Source organism: Eleutherodactylus coqui, chromosome 13 (assembly GCF_035609145.1).
Source record: "Eleutherodactylus coqui strain aEleCoq1 chromosome 13, aEleCoq1.hap1, whole genome shotgun sequence".
Classification (NCBI taxonomy): Eukaryota; Metazoa; Chordata; class Amphibia; order Anura; family Eleutherodactylidae; genus Eleutherodactylus; species Eleutherodactylus coqui.
The window spans coordinates 71,935,068-71,959,729 of NC_089849.1; the positions used below are offsets into that span (position 1 = coordinate 71,935,068).

At 43.4% G+C, this 24,662-nt stretch overlaps 1 protein-coding gene across 1 annotated transcript in view; it reads left to right on the forward strand.

Moving 5' to 3' along the window:
- MYCBPAP (MYCBP associated protein) overlaps positions 1-24,662 on the forward strand; it is a 59,964-nt gene that overhangs the window by 12,854 nt on the left and 22,448 nt on the right. The window contains 11 exon segments of the mRNA XM_066586084.1: positions 262-436; positions 1,852-1,967; positions 2,049-2,199; positions 2,290-2,399; positions 8,553-8,668; positions 8,774-8,882; positions 12,542-12,734; positions 15,282-15,469; positions 16,920-17,063; positions 20,069-20,272; positions 24,088-24,209. Of these exon segments, the coding sequence (XP_066442181.1) occupies positions 262-436; positions 1,852-1,967; positions 2,049-2,199; positions 2,290-2,399; positions 8,553-8,668; positions 8,774-8,882; positions 12,542-12,734; positions 15,282-15,469; positions 16,920-17,063; positions 20,069-20,272; positions 24,088-24,209 (1,628 nt within the window).

Here is a 24,662-nt window from a genome sequence, read left to right on the forward strand (position 1 = left end):
TAATTAAAATAGGAATGGAATAAGGGTAAGCTGATGTCCTAATAGTAAGGCTTGAGAGCATATGTCACCGAGGAGGGCTCTCATTTCTACTGCAGCAACTAAAATAAAACTGTACACGGCCCGTTGAAATCAGTGGACTGTCCATGTAATGCATGAATGAGCTAGATTCCTGAAGGACAGTCACTTTTGGAAGAGTTGATGGTGTTCTTATATATGTCTAAAGTGTATAAATTGATTGTTTTGGATGCCCCTTGTTGTTAGGTCGCCCAGCTTATACAAGATACACCCCAGTTTGGCGTTCTTGAATCATACGATGAAGAATGGAAACTCCAGCAGAAGAAAGAAGCTTTCACGCATCTACAGAAGCAGGACAATGCTCTCAGTAACTGGCAGTACCACATGAATCAGAGGAAGAGGCAGCTCGACTCATTATCCCGTTAGTTTTTTATATTTTTTTCGTTTTCTAATGAGGGTTGAACTCTGATGGGTCATTATGGGCAGCAAAGGCAATTATTCTTCAGAGACAGCTCTGATACTGGAAGCCTGTAGGTCATTGTATGACAAACGGCAAGCTGCCTTTTTTGTGGAGCATGACACAAATTGTTCCTATTGGATTGGTATGGAAACCGACAGAAAAAGACCCTCTGTACCCCTACGGCTGTAGTCACACGGTCAAGGGCAGTGTTGATCAGTAAAAAACTGTTTTCCGTGTTATTTTATGCAATTTTCGAGCGTTTGCTCTGCTTTATTGGGATTTTCACGTGTGACGTCATGCGTTTTACATCCGTTTTTCACTGATCTTCACTTCCTGGTTCTTTTTTTCATGTGGTCCCCGTTGTAACAAGCATTAAAATTGGATTGCGCTCGCATGGCATGAATGCGATTCTTTTTTTTATTTTTTTTAACGTTTCAATATAAAATAGGCAATTCTTAAACTAGAACTGCAGATAAATGGGAGATCCAGCTTTTTTTTTTTTTTTTTTTTTAAAGTGAAAAATCGCACGTGTGAATTTAAGTGACCATCCAGGCCTGGAGAAACGAAAGATAGTCATACCAGCTTGTCTAACTTCCTGATGCACATTGTGTATTCGTATGCATCATTGGTCTTAAGGCTCATTTACATGCAAAGATAATCTTTCAAACCATTAAAAGATTGACAGTTTTAGCGATCATTTTGCATAAAGGGTTTATGGACACTGATGTCCATTTGCACTGTATCCTCTTCGTTTGCGTGTAAAGGGGCCTTTGTGAGCTGTTTGCAGAGCACAGCATGTAGTCTGAACTCTGTACACAGCTCCATTGTTATCGCTGTGGACAGAATACAATGTAATCTCTGACTCATGTGGAGAACACAGCATGAAGTTCCTGTTATCTCAATCCAGCTGACTGATGGATTTTAAGCTCACCTTAAAATCATTGTTTACACGCAACGATGATCACACATTAGCAGTCGTTTGACTGAATTTTGAACGATAATTGTTGCATATAAATGGGCCTTTAGAGACCACTACTGCTTTGTTTGGCCAGTGCTGTCCGCATTAGTGGCCAGTCATAGCAGCAGGTAGTGTCTTAGACTACTCATGCATACTATGCATAGCGTGCATTAGGTAGTCGGAGAAGAGGTTCGGCCTTCTTTGGTTTCCTCGGGCCCGGAAGGTCACTTTTACCCATTCAAATGAATAGTTTCTTTTTCCATCTTGGACTCAAACTAAACTCACGCATGAAAACTGCCAATATGTCTGCAATCTAAGGCCCTAATGGATGCTCCATTGCGACTCTACAACTTTAGGATAACCGTGCAAGAGAGCTAAAATTGCTGAACTTGTTTTTTGTATTTCTTTGCCGAGGCAGTTCGGCTTTGCAGACCCAGTGAGCAGCTTGTAATGAACGTATCTGAAGATTTCCGCAGAGTTCAGGAGGAAAGACACTTGATAGACCGCTGTATCCCAGCTCTGGAGCGTGGCAAGGTGGGCGCAGGGCAAATGAGTGCCGAAGGGATAAGGGACTCGTTTTTGATCAGGAAGATTAGCTTTGTGTTTTTCATACAGGGCCAACGCATTGGAAGTGAATTCTGGAACATGTCCGAATTGATTCGAGATGAGTTGACTGGCTTGACGTTAACACTTACTCAGGGCGAGCGCGGTTACCCCTCACCTCTCACTCACATAGGAAAACCATGTAGCATCAAGCAGGAGACGGGTATGTTAAGCACAAGTCTTCTTTGTGTTTGTCAAGTGCAGCTTGTTGGTATCCTGTCTACAATATATATGGTTCTTCTCATTGCCTTAGGTTCCACGGAAAGGCCCCCATTTCACCACACATGGGATAAAAGTTTGTATCTGCAGCACCGCAAGGAGAAACTCAAAGCTGTCATGGAGGAACTGAACTTCACTAAACCAGTAAGTGGAAACGGTCACCAAATAATTGCCCCGTAGAGGAAGAATTTGAAGGTGGTATGTGTGAATGGAGCGGCGGTGTGCATGTGTGACTTCATTCACTTGCTGACTGGGAAAGCGGAGCCCAGCTCTCTCCATTCACCCTGTGGATGCAGGGTGTGCTGGGCATCCCATTGATTGGACCCATAGCAATCCCTCATTCGTGATTTTCTTGGGATAACCCCTTCAACATACAAAGGAATATTTTTAAGGTTAAACACTTCTTGTTCTATTCTTACATTGATAAGCATTGCCCATTCCTTTATAAATATACGTACAGAAGACTGGGTCCAGAGAATAAACTCTAAATGCAAAGAGCACACAGTATTGCTGGTTGTATATCCCCAGCTAAAATACTGAGGAAGGGGTGCAACGACCTCGAAACGTGTCTATGTGCTGGATTGATTTTCAATAAAAGCAGGAGTCGAGCTCAAAAACACGTCTCGTGCCTCTTTGAGTTAAAGGGGATTGCGCCTATAACCACAATTTTTCCTACATTTATCTCAAAAACTCTAAATGAGACTCCTCTCTTTTGCGCTCTTTCACACCACTACACACTCGCCCTATTTTTGGTGTAACAGTCTTTGGTACTATCTTGGTTTGAAACCTTGCTGTGCTTGTCATTAATGGGAGCTCAGTGTAGCTCAGCCTCACCGATGGGGAGCTGGGATCAGCTAGTGTGAACCGTTCACTTACCAGAGGCCCCAGAGTGAGTGTGTATATTTACCAGTGCAATACGTACTGAATAGAAGGCATTGATTTTAATAGCTGCGTTCACATAAGCGCAATTTCCTGCGCATTTAGGTCATGCAAACCCCCCCCCAAAAAAACTCAGCATGCAGAAGATCGTATCTACATGCCAGTGTGATGCAATTTTATTTCTTGCTCTCATATTAAAGCATGGGCGATATTACCCGAAAAATAGAACAGATTTACAAATTACACAAATTATAAATAATACGTTTTATTTCTGTACGGGTTCTGTGCAACTTGCAACACACAAAACGCGCGTAATTCAACCTTAGGTTGGCGTCACAAAAGCGCATTTCTGCACATAAAATTTGCACGCAATACGCAGTGACCGGAGCACATTGATTGATTTAAATGGCTTCCTTCACATAAGCGTATTTTTTTCCTGCACATTTTAATCGTGCAAATAAAATGCAGCATGCTCTATTTTCCTGAGCACGAAACGTCGATGCGCAAATGTGGGCACAATGCGCTAGAGGATGTGTGAAATACTGGGTAATTTCGCAGGAAAAAATAACACCTCTTGAGCTCGTTAGCCTAATTAACCATTTCAATGGCTGAGAGCATCTCTTGCATGTGCCTTGCATGTGCAAAAAGTACAGCAAAATACCATGTTTCCCTGAAAATAAGGCACTGTCTTATATTAACTTTTGCCCCAAAAGAGGCACAGTCTCTTATTTTCAGTGCTCAATGAACCAATCACAGCCATTCAATGTCATGCACTGAATGGCTATGATTGGTTCATCAAGTGACGGCTCTGATTGGCTGAGTCACGACACTCATGATCCAATCACAGCAATCTCTTGCTGGAGGCGGGGTATTCAAGCCCCGTTACCAGTAAGCGAATGCTCGCTGAGCGCTGAGGACTATGCGGAAGACTGCCAGCGCGCCACAGCCCAGTGTGAGGGACCCAAAATCAGGTTAGGGCTTATTATTGGGGTAGGTCTTATTTTTGGGGATGCTGATGCGTGTGCAAAAAAGCAACATTCGATCTAGAAAAACACTGTGTTCATGTGTGCGCTAATATGCATACACCCACATGAAGCTGGCCTAAACTCAGGTGCCCATTCATCTGTTCCTTACTTCTTGCTAACCTATGAAATGTAAACTAGTATAAGGGAAGGGAGGGGGTAAGACATAAAAAAAATAGGACTGCATAAGCTTTGTGTGTATTCTGTTATGGAAAACATGCACAAGAGGTGGAAATGGGTAAAAAAAATAGATTTTTGGTGAAAATGATTTGCAAAGTTGCCTCGTTTCAGATTCTTTGGAACTGTAAAAATTGGCTGCAAACAAGAACTTTCCCTTTAAATAATCTTTGTACGTTTCTGATATTTTCCCTGACATACACCGACCGCCTACGGACACGTTTTATTCTACAAAGCCTCGTGCTCACAGCGTACGACGTCACATTTGTAAATGAGCGATAGAATTTACGATTCCTGAGCTGTATTAAATCCTAATTAATAGGGGAATTTTAAGATTAGCTGTAATTTTGCTCCATTAAAGACTGTTTTAAAATAAAAAAAAATGCTATCCCCGCTGTGTATATTGTATCCGTATATGACTAAGCCATTCAGCCGCAGTCTTAGCAGATTTTATACGGTTTGATAAACTGAATTTATGACTTAAAATATGTTTTAGTGGGAGGTGAATGTTATTATTTTTCCCATATGCTGCAGAATTTCTGAAAATTTCTGAAAAAATCACTAAAAAGGATATGGAAATTACTCTGCGGGCCTGAACACAATAAACGCTGGCAAAAAGGGAGTTTTGTATTCTTGTGAGCACATGTGGCACAGCCAGCTTAGAGACTCAAATCGGTTGGGTAACATCCAGCAGTAACTTGAAGCATCTGGGCCCCAATGCAAAATCTGTAACCGGGCCCCCAACTATAATGCTTTATTCATAGTACTGGGCTCCCTATATGGAGAAGAGAGGCCTTATGGGCCCCCTAAGGCTCCTGGGCCCGGGTGCAACCGCATCCTCTGCATCCCCTATAGTTACGCCAGTGACATCCAGTATTTCTGTTGTGCCTTAATCAATTTTGTAAGAATTTCAGTAGTCTTACTGGTTTAAGTTTGGTTCAATAGATTTCTATTGTATATAAAACCAAAATATTGTTACCATTACTAGAGTTACCTAGACATGAGCAGAAGCCCCTGTGTGATAGTAACGAAATGAGATCTAAAAAGAAGAATACGACTCCATTAAAGGGTTATTACTAGAGATGAGCGAGTATACTCGCTAAGGCACATTACTAGAGCGAGTAGTGCCTTAGCCGAGTATCTCCCCGCTCGTCTCTAAAGATTCGGCAGCCGGCGCGGGTGACAGGTGAGTTGCGGCGGGGAGCGAGGGAGAGAGAGATCTCCCCTCTATTCCTCCTCGCTCTCCCCCGCCGCTCCCTGGCCGCCGCCGGCCCCCGAATCTTTAGAGACGAGCGGGGAGATACTCGGCTAAGGCACTACTCGCTCGAGTAATGTGCCTTAACGAGTATACTCGCTCATCTCTAGTTATTATGGTTTTAGCAAATAAAGTTTATATAGAACAGTGCTTCTCAAACCGTAAGGCACAGCTCACATGAGCGTATGGTTACAAGATATTACACGCATGGGTTTTGTGTACGTAATACGCTGCACCAATCTCCCTTAGCCTGACATGTTGCTGCTTGCATGAAATATGCGCACAAGAAAAATTGCAGCAGGTTCTATCTCAGCGCGTATTAAGTATGCATACATGCGAAGATGGTTCATGGCGATTGGTGGCATGCTGCAAGTAGGCAATATCCTTGCCTACTTGCTGCGTGCCGCCGTGCGCATGGCATGTAGCAAATTACGGCTGTCTGAGCCTGGCTTTAGACGCAATTGGGAATACAGTTTTGACAGACGTGAATATATAGGGTGTTCACAGTGTGAAAGTATTGAATCATATTTTATGCAGTAGTGTTGTTTGCATAATGTTTGCGCCATGTACATCGCAAGAAATACGTGAGTAGAAGATGCATTGTAGTGAAATTTTTACTAACAGGGTCTCGGACACTGCTTACCATGCAGCTTTATCATAATTAACCTTTTGAATGTTTTACTAAAGGCCCATATAGACACAAGGATTATCGCTCAAAAGATGGCTTTCAAGCGATAGCTGTTGCATGTAAATGTGCCAATCTTTCACTTTTCTGCCGAACAATGATCTTCAGTTGAGCATGAAATCCATCGTTTGGCAGAAGAGCTGATAAGACGGACCGCACACTTTGTTCTGCCCGGGGAGCGCTGATTATACTGTCTCAGCTGTCAAAGGGAATTTGTGGGGTATACCAGACTATATAACCTCTTGTATTGCAACAATAAAACAGAAGAGCTTGGAAACATCACCCGAGTGTTTTTCATTGTTCTCTTCTCCTATCCATTGAATAATAATTAGTCATACCTGATCGACAAGGCTACAATACCCCTTGAATATAACCTACATTAAGGCCTCATCCTTATGGAATCCGGCCCTGACCGCGGCGGGTAAACTGCGTACCAGTGTGTGCAGATGGCCTTGTTCGCCGGTGTCTGCGCGGACTTGTCTTCTAATGGCTTCTCTGTACTGGCTCACTATGAGACATGCGCAGTACAGATTTTTTTTTTTTTAACTCCTGCTTTTCCGCCCGTCTGCAATGTCAGTCTCCTTTACCCCTAGATTGGTATTTCCATGGACTCCCCGTATACTGCAAAGGCCATTTTCTGGCTGCAACAATCTCAGCTTAAGGCTAGGGTCACACAGGGCGGATTTTCGTCGGAAATCTCGCGGTTTGGCCGCAGCAAAAACCGCGAGATTTCCGCCGGGAGAACCGCCGCGGTTTGAAGCGGCCCGGCTGCTCGCTCTTTCGCTGTGGCCGGCGCTCCCATAGAGGAGAGCGCGGCCGCAGCGGAATGAAAAAAAGAATGGACATGCTGCTTCTTTTGAAACCACGGCTGCCGCAGCCGAGGTTTCAACCGGATTTACCGCAGCGGATTAGCCGTCCCGTGTGGACGAGATTTCTGAGAAATCTCATCCACATGGCTGTCTAATCCCGGGATTAGCGGCCGCGGGCAGAGTTGCATTCATGGAGCAGGAAACTGGCAACCCCTGATTAAACAGAACCACAAATGACAGATGTGGACCGCCCCGAATGGACTCTAAGATAAATAAAGGTAACGTCTTGAGATTTTAGCATCTCCTTTTCTTAGTATGAAAATCTTGACTTTGGCCAACAGCTTTCTACCCCTTTTTTCATTGCACCCTGGACCTACTTTCAGGCATTTACAAATATACTCAGACACTTACAGATTTTTTTCTGAATGTTTCTTCCGACATTCTCATGTTCTTAAATTGTGTTAAAGAGGTTTTTTAAGGATTGCCTTCTATTAAATAAAATAACCCATATGCACTCATTTCCAACTTTGTAAAGTTACTCTGGTTAAATGACCTTACCCCCTGCTGATTCACCATGCCGTCACATGACCCATTTCCTGCAGCTCTGGTCTTTCTGGCAATCCTGTGCCATTCATTGTGCAGATGATCTATTCAGTCTCGTTCTTCTCCCCCAATGTACGTGGCGGTCATATACATGGGTTGGCTCTATCGGTATTCGGCAGTTATTACTGCAGCTATTCAGTGTGATTAGGTGCCCCTCTTCGTGGCCTTAAAGTCCCCATGTTAAACCATCTTTTCCTCTATTTCTAGAACGGTTTGTGGCCCATCAAATGAATAGTTTTTTCAGCAGCTGTCCACAAAACTAGTTTTACTACGTACTTAAGTGTGCGTTCACACATAGGGGATTTGGTGCCGATTTTGCAAAGTGGGCATGCTTTGTGACCTATGTAGAGGTCATTGTGCAGGGAAGGGGAGGAGGTGAGCTGCGACTATCACCTACTGTGAATGGGGGAGCCTGTATTTTGAAAATAGATGTTACCTTGCATTGTAATCCTGCCTGTGATGATAATGAGATGGTTGCTGAAAAGTTTTCTCTACAGAACAAGAAGTGTCAGACTTTTATTAGGCTTAGTGGTCAGTGTGCAACCAAGATTTTGGACTTTTTTTTAAAGAAAAATTACCAAATTTCTTAGAAATATTGAAAAGCAGCTTCCTTATAAGTCAATGACCGACCTTCTAACAGACCTTACAGTATTACTAAGGATATTAGTCAAACCAAAATCCACTCTATGTCGTCACGTTACAAGGCCTGTTAGAAGGTTGGGCGTTGACTTATAGGGCAGCTGCCTTCCAATAGGTGACAATGCAAGGACATTGTGCCACCTCATATAAACAAGAGGGCATTTTCTGATGGCATATGCCCTTATGCATGAGATAATGACTTTAACTAGTACTTTCCCTGTTTTGTAGGATATCGATGGTTTGGAAGTCATTGGGCGAGGACGTCCGTTTACATCTGTATCTACTGAAGGTTTCTCACTAGGTGACGAGCTTCAAGAAACTGCAACAGAAGATAAAGAAAACCAGTGAGTGTGCGCAGCAAGGAAAGGGAGGACAGGCAGCCAGTGACTGGTGGTCTGCAGGTTGTAATGACGTGGATTACAAGGTTGTGCCGTACTTGTCTTTTACAGGGATCCACTCCGTGATTTTCCAGATGTTGTTCCGGATTTTGTCCTAGGTCCCTCACTGCTTTTCTGTGGTCAGCCAGCAGTTTGGGCAGAAAGTCCTTCGTCTTACAGGGTAACGTCCAATATTACATTACAGTATATAACAGAAAGATAAGCTGGCAGACAATGATGGGAAATTTAAAGGGCTTTTCCAAGAAAATACTATTGGTGACCTATCCTAAGGATGGGTCAGCAATAGTTGATTGGCTGAAATCAACCGCTCGGGCTGATCAGGGGCTTTCTGCTGGTGCCGTAATTCACAGGGGTACGGAGCGGCAGCAGTTAACTCTGACTCCTGTGTAATGGCCGGCGCTGGTAACTGCAAGCACAGCTTCCATTGATTATAATGAGCATTGCGTCTTATGTCCCTTTTACACAGGATGGCTAAACGACTGCACGAACGCTGACGTCACGGCTAAAGTCGTTGCCACTTGTGCAGAGCATTTAGACTGACAGACTTCACTGCTGGATCGCTGGCGTCCTGCTCAGCGCTTCACCTTCTACGTGAAGCACTGAGCGGGGGGCGTTTACATGGAAGGACAAGCCCACGAACTAGCTATGGTTTTTATGTTGACTGAAAGTCAGTGATAACGAATAGTGAACGCTTTTTTGGCATTTACACTGAATGATTATATTATCGCCCAACTTCATTCAATTTTGAGATATAATCTTCCCATATAAATGGCCCATATTATAGGTGTTGGAGCAGCAGCTTCCGCTCCATACCGCTGTGTGTTGCGGTGCAGACAGGAGGCGCCCGAACAGCTGATGTGTCCGGGTCCCGAGTGGTGGACCGTAGCTGATCAATTATTAATAGGTCATTTTCTTTGAAAAACCCCTTCAATATTGACAATTGAAAAGTAATGCATTTAGGCCTGATTCACGGGGATGTATTTGGCGTGCGCAATTCAGTCGTGCAAAAAAAACGCCAGGAAAGAACACCTTTTGAACCCATCATACGAATTGGCCATTTCAATGGCTGAGAGCACCGATAAATATTGAGCGCAATTGCGCACGCCACAAGTATTGTAAAAAGCACTGTTGCGCACGCAAATGTACTATACCTGTTGCGCAAAATATGCACGCAAATACGCATATGCTTGTGTGATTCCGGCCTTAGTATTACTGCCTTTATATTAACCCTTTTGTTGGCAAGGGTTTTTGAACATTTTGCTCTTTTGATAGCCAGAACAATTTTCACACTTACGCACAAACAAAACCTAAATTACAAAGTTAGTAAAATCATGCTACACTGCAGTACCTACGTTTTCTGAAAGAGTATATCTGGCATATTGTCACAACATGCCTCTCTGGACCTTCATGCAATTTTGTGCCAAAGTCTAATTATTAATTAAAAAAAAAGCATGAAATAATGATGTTTGTAGTCAAAAGTGATCCTAACAGAATAATAGACACACAACTGCATCAAAGTAAAAGTTCAAAAAGTTCATATATACCAGCTCATTCCTACGGCTGTGGGAGCTGCCGGTGATCCGGTTATCACTGTGTATGGCAGCTAATGCATTGTGCATGAGAGCGTGTCTCGCCCACGCTGTCATACCCAATGCATTTGCTGCCATACATTTTTTAAATTCCCCGCTCTGTCTCATAGTGGAGTTGTATATGCAATGCCACCCATACACAAAGTATTGCATATCTACGGCTTTGAATACACAACCCATAAAGAAAAATAGGGCTGTACACTCGTAATATGCAGTGAACTACAACATGCTGCGTTCTTTTTATGTAATGTTCACTAATGTGAATGGATCAATGAAAATCAATGTACTTTCATTGACTTAATTAGCCGTGTACATTGCACACCCAGTGAAAATACGTTAGTGGGAATGAACCCTTACGCCTATGTCCACATGTAGTTGTAATCATAACCTCTCCAGAACTGGAGGTACCAAAGTTATTCAACTGGAAATTTTAAAAAGTAACCTATAAAATGCAGGAATTACACCCCCTGAAAGGTAAGTGCGCCCTAAACCTTCTATATTTCCTGGAAGCAGACAACCTGCTGATTGTAGTAGTCCTGACGGGCAGCTGACAGCTATATGCACCATCACATACGTTTGTGGCAAACAGGATTTACTTTTTAAAAACTTGCATTAAAACCTAAAGCTCACACCCAGGCAAACAATGTGAAAATAATTGATCAGGCTGTACAACATTCGGATATACCACAATCCTCTACATTAACGACGGCTTGTGCTCTCAATACAAAACTGAAACAAAGGGATCTACAAATGTGTTACATTTACATCCTGCACACTGCAAACAGCTGCTGTGTTACCATATTATAGGGGTCTCGTGTGGCGCAGAGTGTTAAGCTCTCCCTCACGACCTGAAGGTTGCAAATTCAATCACTGCATGGTTCAGGTAGCCAGCTCAAGGTTGACTTCTTCTGAGGTCGGTAAAATTAGTACCCAGCTTGCTGGGGGGTAATTACCTGAAAGCGCTGTGGAATAACAAGTCCCTACACTTTTTGGGATAACGCGCCATACTGTGTATAACATTGCAACATAATTTACTCAGTCTTCGCACCTTCTGCGCTTCCTTCTCTGGGCCTCTAATGTGTGCAGCCATGCGTAAGTGACCAGCAGTGCTGCGCTCATTAGATGCCACCCGGTGCCCAGTGAAGGAAGTGCAAAGGGCGCAAAGACTGCAGAGGTTTGCGGGTGCAGTGGCTTCTGAAATCAGCTGCGGAAGCCCAGTTAGAGCAATGGAACATTCACAGAGGTCCCTGAAACAAATTTGCTGCATCTTAAGATGCGGTATGGACCAAAGCCGTTTTAGTTGAATTGGACATAAAATATGTTTAAGAAACTGAGAAGACTTAATAAAACAGCATATCAAGAAAACTCTGTTTATACCTCCATCATGCTTTATGTTTATAACTGGAGCTGTGATGCTGTCCCTGATCCATCGTATGATGGGCCCTATTAAAAACAATGGTGTCTGTTGATGTTCCATTGTGGAGCCCTTCATTTTGATGACAAACATAGCAATGCTTGTAAAGTATGCTTTAAATGGTCAATACAGAGATCTCTTCCATGATCTGTTTATACCAGGACTGTGACTATAACAAGGGGGCGTCCTCTACGTCTACACCGACATAGAAGGGGGTTCTTTACTGTAAGAGCAGTGAGACTATGAAACCTTCTGCCTGAGGACGTGGTGATGAGAAATTTGCTAAGAGTACAAGAGGGGCCTGGACGCCTTTCTTGAGCGATACAATATTAAATGCTAAAGTCACTTATTACTTCATAGGGTTGTTGATCCAGGAACTATTCTGATTGCCAGATTGAAGTCGGGAAGGAATTGCCTTTCTCTGGATCAACATTGCAGGATAATAAGCTAAACTGAATGAACGTGTTTCTTTTTTCAGCCTTACATACTATTTTACTAAGCTTTGCACACAAACGTGAGAAGAGCCTAATGTCGTCTGAATAGTTGTCAGATGGCATTCCTATATTAGTACTTCAGCGGGCTCCAACACGGTGCTTCAACAGGTAATATTGCCCCAGGTTCACCTGAGGCTCAATACAGAGGCACCAACGTATTTTAGGACTCAAATAGCCCAAGGCTCTTGCAGGCTTTTTACTTCCTCTTATGGGAATCATTCTAATGAAACCTATTAAATGTGGGTCTCTTAGATCTATAGGAGTCTATTTGTACATTTAAAAAATGTATTTCCTCATTTTCACCCCCTTATTCTCAATCTAGGAAAAAGTTGGCATCTCTACACGCATTACTTTTGAAGCCCTTGCAGGAGAAAAAGCTTCCTCGGTCCTAGAGGTCGTTAACAATGGAAGTGCAGCTATATGGTATGAGTGGAGACGCTTGCCACATGCCACCAATCTTGCAGGTCGCCACAAAGAACCACCAGTACAACATTTCTATTTCAATACTAATGCCGGTGAGAAGATATTTAATATGAGCAAAGCGGATTTTATAAGAATTCTGATTAATGATCAGTGTGTTAAAGGGGTATTCCCAACTCAGGAATTATATTTCAATGTGTTCAAAATAGTAAAACAATGCATTCATCCATAAGATGTCTATTTCCAAAATGCTCCGTTCTCCTGATCTTGCAGCTGTTGATTCCTCTGTCCTCTGGTTGTTTACTGCTTGTTGCCAGGGAAACAGATCGCCTCTTCTATGGAAAGTAATAGCAGAGCATAATAGTAGCTGGTCGCCAGGCTGAAAGCTAGTGCGCATGTGCTACTAGGATCCCGGACAACAGATTTAGGTGAAAGAAGTGCAAAAGCACCAGCCTCCTCCTTTCCATAGAAGAGGTGGTCTATTTCCCTGGTAACAAGCAGTAAACAACCAAAGGAATCAATGGCTGCAATATCTGGAGAACGGAGCATTTTGGAAATAAACATCTTCTGGGTCAGTTCATTGTTTTGCAATTTCAAACACCTTGAAATAGGATTCCAAGGATTGGAATACCCCTTTTAAGTTTTTAAAGACTCATTATAAGAACAGCTCCACAGTATACTAGGGAATCGCATAAATAACACATTCCCTGATTTCACTATGCATCACTGTGTTTTGTTATAACTGTAATGTGACATCAATATTTCTTTGTCTTTTGTTATCTCTATATTGTTAAATTACTGTTCTGTGACATCACTGTGTACATGTACTTCAATCCTCTGACATCATCGTGTACATTGTCCCTATACTGTGACATCACTGTGTACATGTACTTCAATCCTCTGACATCATCGTGTACATTGTCCCTATACTGTGACATCACTGTGTACATGTACTTCAATCCTCTGACAACATCGTGTACATTATCTGTATACTGTGACATCACTGTGTACATGTACTTCAATCCTCTGACATCATCGTGTACATTGTCCCTATACTGTGACATCACTGTGTACATGTACTTCAATCCTCTGACAACATCGTGTACATTGTCTGTATACTGTGACATCACTGTGTACATGTACTTCAATCCTCTGACATCATCGTGTACATTGTCTGTATACTGTGACATCACTGTGTACATGTACTTCAATCCTCTGACATCATTGTGTACATTGTCTGTATACTGTGACATCACTGTGTACATGCACTTCAATCCTCTGACATCATCGTGTACATTGTCCCTATACTGTGACATCACTGTGTACATGTACTTCAATCCTCTGACATCATCGTGTACATTGTCTGTATACTGTGACATCACTGTGTGCATGTACTTCAATCCTCTGACATCATCGTGTACATTGTCCCTATACTGTGACATCACGGTGTGCATTATCCCTGTACTCTGCCCTCACTGGGGCAGATTTACTATTAAAAATCTAGCAGTATTCTGGCACATATTGTACCAGAAAACTATCTTACATTATTAGCACCACATTTATCCTTTGTTTTTAAACACTTTTGGAAACTTTTTATCACTACTCTGACAAAAGTACATGGCTTCTAAGAAAGGAGGCATGGCCTAAATACGACATTGTGCATCAAAAATTGTGCCAAATTATGCCATTTTTGTCATAAACTAAGCCAACTAATAGGTGGTATAACGTTAGACTATACAATCTAAAGATATGCCAGATTTATCAGTCACTGTGATATATCTGGCGCAGTTAAAGTCTGTATATTGTAAAGCCTGGTTTAGACACAATGATTATTGCTCAAAAAATCTTTTGAGCGGTAATTGTTAGGTTCTTTACAGCGCAAGATGATCGCTCAAACATTGAGCGATTACCTTGTGCTCCCAGCGGGGGATGCAGAAGACAAACAGGGCCGCTTGTCTTCTGCATCCAGCTGTTTCCCACTCGGAGCGCTCGGCTGTTATACAGCGAAGTGCTCCGAGCGGGGGATGCAGAAGACAAGCAGGGCCGCTTGTCTTTTGTATCCAGCTGTTCTCTGCTCGGAGCGCCCGGCTGTTGTATAGCCGAGCAGGCAATGAAGAACACAGCTGGACAGCTGTGTTGTTCATACCCCGCCTATCTTCAGGGAGCGGGATACAGCTTAAACAATAGTATCAGCTGTATCCCGCTGTGAATTCCTGGTAACTGATCGCTGATCTTTCAGCACGCTGAAAGGCAACGATGAGCGACGGCTTAATGAAAAACTGCAACGATTATCGCTCAATAGATGGCTTTGAGCAATTTTTGAACGAAAATCATTGTCTAAAAGGGTCTTAAGTTCTCACTGTCTTAACTATTAGAAAGTGTCAGTAAATCTCCTGTATGGTGAAATCACTGTGTATTTTAGTCTTCTACCATGACATCATTTTGTGCTTTTTTTTTTTTTTTTTTTTTTACACAATTCGGGAAAGATATGTGGCACATAAGTAACGAATGTTGAGTAATATCCCAGAGTATCTAGGAAAGACAACTGCACCTAATGTTTGTGACCATCTAGTATAGTAACATGTATACAACATCCATGTGTTCATTGGGCTTTGTTTTACGCTGAACCATGGCCTTTCCAGGTGTATTGCTTCCAGGAGAGACACAGACCTTCCCCTTCAACTTCAAGTCACCGACAGCGGGAATTTTCACCGAAAGTTGGGAGTTCTGCACCCACCCGGTGTTAATGGCTGGTGCACTGATACAGGTGTCTCTGTGGGGAATATCTTTGTACGAAGACAAGACTGCTCCACTAAGAGAGGCTCTACAGGTTGGTGGAAAATATTTGGGTGAATAGGAACTAGGTGGATCTGTGGGGCTATATAAACACCGAATGTCATTTTATTAGAGACACCCTTATAATAGCACATTGGACCTCTGGTCTTCAAAACCACAGAAATTTGTTGTGGTATAGATTCCACAGCGTGTTGAAATTGTTCATGGCTCATGCAGACAGAATAGCCTCTTGCAGTTGCTGAAGATTAAATGAATTCACATGAGCGCTGTCCGCCCGCAGTGGAGCCACGTGCATAGCTCGCTGCTACACTGCTCTGAAGATCACATGAACGGGCTAGCTCTAACTACTTTGAGGTAGCCCATTCACATGGTCCGTGGTGCGAGCTGCATGCTTTCCAGCTTCCATAGGAGTATATGGAAAACACGCAGCAAAGATAGGACAGGCCCTATTTTTGCATGACCTATAGAGCTAGATGCGGGCATAGCACTCGTATGTCCTATCTTTGAGACCTGCCAGTGCTTTGCACGGAAACAATTGATTACTATAGAAGTGCTTTCTGTGTGCTCCTAACCAGCGTCGGGACATCACCCATGCGTAAGAGCCTCAAGCTACATAGCTAACTGCACAGCTGAAGCTCCAGCTGTGCCTGCACTGTTCTCTCTAGTGCAGGCACAGCTGTTCCATATCACAGTTTATTTATAAAGCCTGCTTTACATAGTATTTTTATTACATTTTCAAACATAACTTTGTTCTTTTTCCAGCGATTCTTTTCTTTCTTTCCTGTCTCTGTCCCCAAGCGCTGTATAAGGGGATGCCGTTCTGTGCTGCAGATTGCTTCTCCCCGCTGGACCTAATGCACTGTGGAGGTGTCAGTGCATTTGTTTGTGACATATATAACTGTACACTCAACATACTGAGACCCTGACAGTCTGGCATGGAATGGGCGCACTAAGAGGGGATAAGGTGTTTGCAGCACAGAACGGCTTCTCCTTACACATCAGCAGAGCAGCAGAGACTTAGAGGGATAACAGCAGTGCTGGGAAAGAGACCATGATGGCACACACAAAGTAATGTTTGAAAATCAATAAAACCCTATATAAAGTAGGCTTTGTAAATAAACTGCTATATGGATCAGCTGTGCCTGCACTAGAGAGAACGGTGCAGGCACAGCTGGAGCTCCCTGTTGTACTATGCAGTTAGCCAGCTGAAGACTGATTTCAATGCATCATCTTCTTCTGGCTGAATACGGGATTTATGCAAAAAAGTTACAGAATAGGCTGATAAAACCTATTGCAAAAATGCTTAGAATTGCCTATTCTGTAAACCTCAAAGAAATTGAAGTGTAGCTACTTTCATTTTTTGGTATTTCCTAAATCTTAGAGTCTCTCTCATAATCCAGGTGTTTTGTGCTATTTCCTTTATACCATATTGCTGTAGCTTTTACAGTAACATACACTGATTAACATTTCTCATTATCTGATAGAGGGAGCTGGAGTCACGGGAGGCTTTGTTTATTGCTCAGAAGATGGTTCAAGAAATCCTGGATGGAGTTCGTAGCCCAGAGCGCCCCCAATCACCAGTTACACGTTTAACAGAAGAAGAGATGTTCTGCATCGTAAACCCAAAGGTGTTTAATCTACAAAGTCCTTAAGGACGCTGCAGTCATACCATAGTTGTTGCATTTCTTGTTCTATCCACCTGTTCATGCTCACTCCTTGCTCACATTGCTTGCCACGTGAGTACTGCTGTATTCATTGTGGCCACTAGAGGGCACCATTATCTTTCAGTTGTTTCCTGAAGCATGTAGGAGATTGTATTCTAATTAATTTTACAAGACCAATTTACCCAGAACAACATTTAGAGTCTTTTTTATTTCAGAACAATTGCAGGAAGATTACCACATTCATGTGCACGTAGTACAGTCCTTGGGAAGTTCGGAGGAACAATTTGATTGCATCAAATATTCTCCTACACTATTTTTTTCTGCTGTCTATTTAAAAGATTAGCATTTCCCATACGCAGAAATAGGAAGTCCTGTAAATATTTCTTGCGCACCCTAATTTTTTCTTTAGTGTGATTCAATCTACATGACTCTCTATTTACCGTCCACACGTTAATAAATGTGGATTTAACCCTTTCCAATCCACTGTCTGACATCTGAAGACATTGTGATTTGAAGGCTGTAGACCTCTGATGTCGGAAGACGTGCGGCAGGGTATTCTTACGGTATATTACTGGCTGCTCTGTTGTCAAGGGCCTCTCCAGTATGTCCCATACAACAGTACTGGCTCTAGCCAGCAGATGGCGCCATTGTATAATGGCAGAAAGAGAAAGCCCCCTAGGAAACTCTGAATCCAAAATTGGATTGCAAAGGGTTAATGCTGATTTTTACACTGTTCTTCTCGCCTGTAGGATCCAGTCCTTCCTTGAGCTATAGATTGACTTTCACATGTATAAAGCGTAACATTGTATTATGTCTTAGGTTAACAATATGTAAACGATCTCCCACAATGACCCCATAGATAGCCATGCCTAGATCATCTGAACATGTGTGTCTAAAGAGAGGGATAAAGGCCCATTTACACACAAAAGTAATCATTCAAAAGATAGGTTTTGAGCGATTGTTTTGCATAATATTAGCAGCTTATCACCTTCATTTGCATGCAGAGAACAGCAGGTGGTCTGTTCTCTGCATTCAGCTCCCTTGTTCTGCCACAGGGCTGCAAGCTGAATACAAGGTAATTAGCATTCGCGTGGAGAATACAGCACCATGGACAGCAAACACAGCATGCGGTCTGTGTTATCTTCTCTGCGGCTGAACGATGGATTTTATGCTCACCTAAATATCATTGTTCAGCCGAAGAGTGAAAGATGGGAACATTTACACACAACGATTATCGCTCAAACTATGACTTTTGAGCAAATTAGAGCAATAGTCGTTGCGTGTAAATGGTCCTTAAGTCTCTGCCTTGTTCTGGGGTAGCAAAGGATCAGAGATGTAGACGTCTGCCATCAGGGGACAATATGGGTATCAGGAACACATCCCTCAGCACTCGTACACATTTAATATCTGAATAAAATTCCACAACTGTTAATTTTAACCACATAAAAGTGCAAAGTTCTTGGCACATACTTTGATCAATGCATGTGGGCCCATCCACCACCTGGGACAGATGGGTGAATGAACTGTGCCTGCACCTTCACATTTAATTTATTTGTTTGGAAGTGCTGACTTTTGTTTTTTGTATGCATTACATTGCATTGGTGGAGGAGTGGCTGATCTTACTTTTGTCTTGTCTTGCACTACATTCACCCATCTGTCCCAGGTTGCTTAATAAAAGTATATACCCAGGTATTCAGCTTTCTCATACATTTGGTGGCTTTTGCCCAAAGAGAGGTGTCTTTTAGAGCTGGATACCCATGCAATAAGATTCGCTTGGACATGACGGATGGGCCCACATGGTTTGATCACACTATGTCCTAAGAACGCTGCACTTTTATGCAGTTTGTATGAACAACAGTTGTGTAATTTTATTCAGATATTAAATGTGTGTTTCTGTAATTGTCGCAGCAATGGTTTAAGTGCACCTACATATTTAATTAATTTTTTTGGAAGTGCTGACTTCCATTTTTTGGGACTATATTGGCATGTGACATGCCCATAAAGAATTGTGATCACAAAATAAACGCAGTTTTCACCTATTGCGAGTTTGGGCCATGCATATAAAGTAGTGTAATAGGCAAAAATGGGTAGTTAATATAGATGAGCGAGTATACTCGCTAAAGGCAATTGCTCGGGCGAGCATTGCCATTAGCGAGTATCTCCCCCGCTCGAGACTGCAGGTTCGGGTGCCGGCAGCGGGCACAGAGCTGCGGGGGAGAGTGGGGAAGAATGGAGGGAAGATCTCTCTCTCCCTCTCTCCCCCCCGCTCCCTCCTGCTGACAGCCGCTACTCACGGCTCCCCCGCGCCAGCACCCGAACCTGCAGTCTCGAGCGGGGGAGATACTCGCTAAAGGCAATACTCGCTCGAGCAATTGCCTTTAGTGAGTATACTCGCTCATCTCTAGTTGTTAACCTTAGCAAACCCTGTAGCTTCTGCCACTTTTATAGGGTGCCTTCATATAAAACAAAAATACTGCAGTTCCATTGGTGCGGATTTTGATTGGTAGTCAGCTGCGGATCCATTGAAGCGAAAGTGGGCGCATCACTTGACCAGCGGCAGCCGTGCTAAGTAGTGCTTGCCTCGTGAGTCATGTGTGCTGCAGTGAGGGTGTAGTATGAGGCGAGAGTAGGTTCAAATCAGCTGCGGATGAGCAGCTGTATGCTAGTCAAAACCCACACCCATGTTACGGGTTTTGATGCAGAAATGCTGAAGATTTCCCGCTGTGAAAGATCTACAGCATTTCCACTTCGTGTGAACGCAAATAGTTTGTTCCAAAATACAAATTTATTCCTTATCCTGTGGATTTTGGTACAACTCCTTTAAGTATATATTGTATAACAAAACTGATACTGATGGGATTCTAGTCTGGAACTAAACCTTCTTTTTGTTTGTTGCTGTCTTATTAATCACCTGCATTCTTCCATCCCTCATAAAGCACACTTTGCACTTTCTTTTTGTGTTGCTACAGTTACACTACAAGCATGAGACTGTTCGGGAGCTGCATGAGTTATGGAAGGAATACATCTCCCCTGATGTCCAGGACAGCATGAGCGTATCTGAAGAGGTTCTGGATCACTTTCTGCAAGCTACAAATATTGTAGAAAGCGATGAGCTAAAAGAGGAAGAGAAGTTAGAACATGTATGGGACTTATCAGTTGTGGAGCTGAAACAGGTAAGACCAGCACCTGCATTATACGCACATCTGGTGACATTGTAGCAACTTTTGTTTCTTCTGCTGTTACAACTGGAACATCCAGCATGCTCTGTAAGGCTGCCTGTCCACGGGCGAGTTTTCAAAGCGTTTCCCCCGGCGATAATCTGGCGGCGGGGAACGCAGTGAAAGCTCTCCATAGCAACGCTATGGAGAGCGCTTCCCCACTCCCTGTCCACGAGTGGAGAATCATAGCGATTCTCTGCTCACGGCCGGCAAATCGCAGCATGCTGTGATTTGCCACATTTCTCCGCGGTCAGCCTCTCTGTCAGATCCGTCTCCTGGCTCCTGCTCCCGTGCGGCGGCTCCCGTGGCGGAGATCCGCCTCGGGATACCGCAAAGCCCGTGGACAGGCAGCCTTAATCACTCAATGTAGAGCATGTTCAGCTTACTAGTTTAACAGCACAGCACTGCTTCCCCACGGGTGTCTACTGACGATCACGCCATGCAGAGGGCCCCATGAACAAGTGGATGCTAGTTTGTCAGTTGATTGCTGATAAAAATTCTCACTGATTGGGGACTGTACATCTTCCAGTGTGAACAGAGAGATATACAGCAGGCCAATGGAGACAATCAATTGTACTAGTGATTCTTTGTCCCCATAGCAGCGATTCTCAGCCCATGTCAACAAAAGCAAATGAGCGCCAGATGACGTGCTTGTCAATCGGCATTCATTTACATCAGACTGAGAATGTGCAAAACTCACACAGATGGCACCCTGCTTGAATCCAACTCTCGGGCTGTGCTCAGTGCCATTATACGTCTTCAATAAAGTGAAGTTCTGAAGTTTATGGTAAATAAAGATCACATGGACCTTTGATCTCTAAATCACTGCTAATTAGTTGAAGAAGAACGCTGTATGTACCTCCAAAATTTCAAAGTGGAAACAACGACGTAATACTGCGCTTCAATAAATATCCCACTTTATGAAGACAGTCGTGTATTCAGTCTACCATTCGCAGTATCAGTCATAAGTTATCAGGGCAGGCTCTATCGCACTGTGCAATCACTGAAGTCTTTGTAGCTTTTTACCACTTCTGATTACAATCCTACTCCTAAGCATACAGCAGTGAATGTCTCCAGATTGAGGCATTTGCATTTCATACATTGCACTAGTAGATTTGTGCTATGTGAAAGGTTAGATGACTATTTTGGTTGATTTTAGAAGCCGCTTCCAATAGATTCTCTTCTTGATTGAGTTTGGCATCACAAAGTACAATCTATTTCTTTTGTGTGCTGTAAAGGATGATTGCTGTTATTGTGATGTACCTGTTCTTACGGCCCTCTACTGATATAGAGATTTCTTGGAAAGGAGTTGTCATTTAGAGACGCCCCATATTGTGTAAGAGCATCTTCTGCTCCGGCAGTCCTGTGCCATCCATGTATTACTGCAATGCAAAAAAAGGGGGTTTGGTATAGTGTTATTCAGTAGAGCAATATGTGATTGTGCTCAGTAAGAGAAATCAAGTAATCTTATAGATGAGATACCCGCTAATGGCTAATAAAAAATACATGATGTTACAGCGAGCTTTCAGATCTTTCATGGTCCTTCCTCAGGCTTAATGAAACAAATCTAAAGACGTATTTACTATAAGACATGATCACATGGGAGGGCAGGAACATGGTGAACTTAATATGCACTATATAAATACCAGAGACAGAGGGTATGAGGGCACAGACATGTTGGGATTAATAGCATTTAGGTAAATCCCAGGGAGGGATGACCATAACAGTAAATAATTAGTCCAGTGACAAGGAATGTGAAATCTCTCCTTCAGATCTGCAGACAAGGAAGATGGAACAATACCTCTGCAGCGCCACCTACTGAATGGCAGCATTCCTTCAAATCAGTGTAGGAGTTTTTACTAAGTCTGTAAAACAATGATTGGAAATAGCACCCCTTTTGGGTGCTCTCCTTGGTGAGAGACAATGTCATCACCTGACCCACACACCCTTCAGGTGTCTCCACATACCCCCTGGGTGCTCTCCTTAAGGACATCCCTCTTGACCTCCTTCCGACCTTTCATATTCTCCACTTGTGCAAGAACCCTGCTCCGAGGTTCATTCCATTCTTGAGGGTATCTACAATGGCCATAAATTTGGGAGTGTAATTTTATGGCCATGCCATTGCATCCCTGTCCATGCCACTGCTCCTTATTCCGCTCACTACTGCTCACCTGTTGGGTCTCACACATACTCTGACACCTGGCTTCTTAAAGGGCCAGTGTGTGCCAGTTTACCTGCACTCCAGGTGGTTACAAGCTTCAGGCCATGAACTAGTCAGCTGTAAGGTGTTCAGATTTATGTTCTTTGGTACTGACATGGCTTGTTTTCTGAAGTTGTCAATCCATCTGCTGCCTGATCTGACCTACTGTCTGTTCGCCATGTTGCCTCAACTCTAACAGCCCTGACATCGGTCTGTCTACAGTTGTGAACATACTCGGCCTGCCCTCACGTCTGCCTGTCTGATTGCAATTTCTTCCTTCTGTCTTGGTACCATGTATCCATGTCTTCAGTCATTCCTCACATCAACCACTGCTGATGGAGTCCATTCCTCCATGCATGTATTTAAGGACAGGGGTGTCAAACTCATTTTCACTGCGGGCCTTATGGCTGCCTTCAAAGGGCTGATTTGTAATTGTAAGATTTTATAGTAATAGTGACCCCCATAGTGGCCACTGTAGTAATAAGTGACATCCATAGTAGTCCCAGTAGTAATAATGACCCCATAGTTGCCCCAGTAATAAGTGTCTCCTATATTGGTGGCCCCAGTGGTAATAGTGCCCCCCATGGACATTCCAGTAGTAATAGTCTTCTGTATATTAGTGCCAGCAGTAATAAGTGACCCCCATAGTAGTCCCAGTAGTAATAGTGACTCCTCTATTGGCCTCTGACCAGGCAGCATCCCTACAGGCATTCCACTTACCCAGCCTGCAGCTCCGGTCCAGCAGTAGGCGCTGCTGAGCTTGTGATCGCGTACCTCTCACCTTGGCATCTGCACTGCATACAGGACGGCACATGCAGAGACCAGAGGGAAGCGGTCAGACTGCACTGTCGCCGCAGGACTGGAGCTGCAGGCTGGGTGAGTGAAGTGCCTGTTAGTTTGCTGCGTGGCTAGTGGGCCACATAAAATGAGGTGGCGGGCCAGATTCTGCTCACGGGCCTTGTGTTTGACGTGTGTTCTAGGGTGAACAATATGATTGATTTGCAGGAATGCTGCTATCCAATAGGTGGCGCTGCAGAGGTATTGTTCCATATTCCTTTTTTGCATATATTACCTAGAGGAACATGCATGGCCTTATAAGTCTCCTCACTCACCTTCTTGGTGTCTTCTTAAGGAGAGACAATACCCATCCCGACTAGGGTGAATAACTCCCAATCCCTTAGACTCTGTTCCCCGGTTTAGCCGAATGATCAATCTGTAGTAACTGAGTTATACCACGCCATCTGCAGTAAGCACTGTGACAATAACACATTCATGTGAAAGGCTGGTATAGATTGCTATATTTCTCCGACTGCAGGAAACAAATGGTTGGACGTGGCTCTCCCATCCAATAACACTGATCACCAGGGATTCAAGAATGAGCAGTTTCTGTTCCAAGAAGGCTTTCTCTAGCCCACTGCTAAAAAAGCCTGTAGTCTGCTGAATGTATCATCTGACTGCTTTATGATAACTTATAGTGTATGTCCCATTCATAAGCTGTGTGGCGCTGTAAATTGCGGTCTGTAGTAAACTCCATGTATAGACGGAGGTGTCTGTTCCATCTTTATTTCAGGCTGCCGTCTCGATTCCCGATGATGAAGCAAGAGAGACTTTCTTACTTCAGTTGAACAGAAATATCAGTGAACTGAATGAAGCCGTCCCGGATGTTCCTCTGGATCTGTTACATCAAGCTGGGTGAGTGTTTTATGTCTGTCAATTCCCTGGGCTTCCTGACAATGTATTCTACTTCAGACAGGAGAAATATGGAAATTTGTGAAACAAAACCCAGTCCGCCGGCTTTCCCTACTTTCAACCTGCATGTCCTCTACTTGGGCTGATATGTCTCTGAAGGTGTGGCACCTGCTTTCCCTCGCACCCGTAAAGACCTCTGCCTGGCTTCCCAAGTAGAAAAAAAAAATCGCCTTAATGTCTGCTTCAGACAATTGTGCATGCCCTAGCGCAACTTTTTGTGCGGTATGCTCTATCTTTTTGTGCGCAACCAAAATGCGCACGCCAAAATATGGAAATGGGAACAAACCCGTTGACATCAATGGGTCTTATTCTCTGCTTATTGCAGATGCAAATACGGGTTTGTGAAGCCTGGCCTTATGGTATGCTTACACGCGGCAGAAATTCTGCAGAATGTCC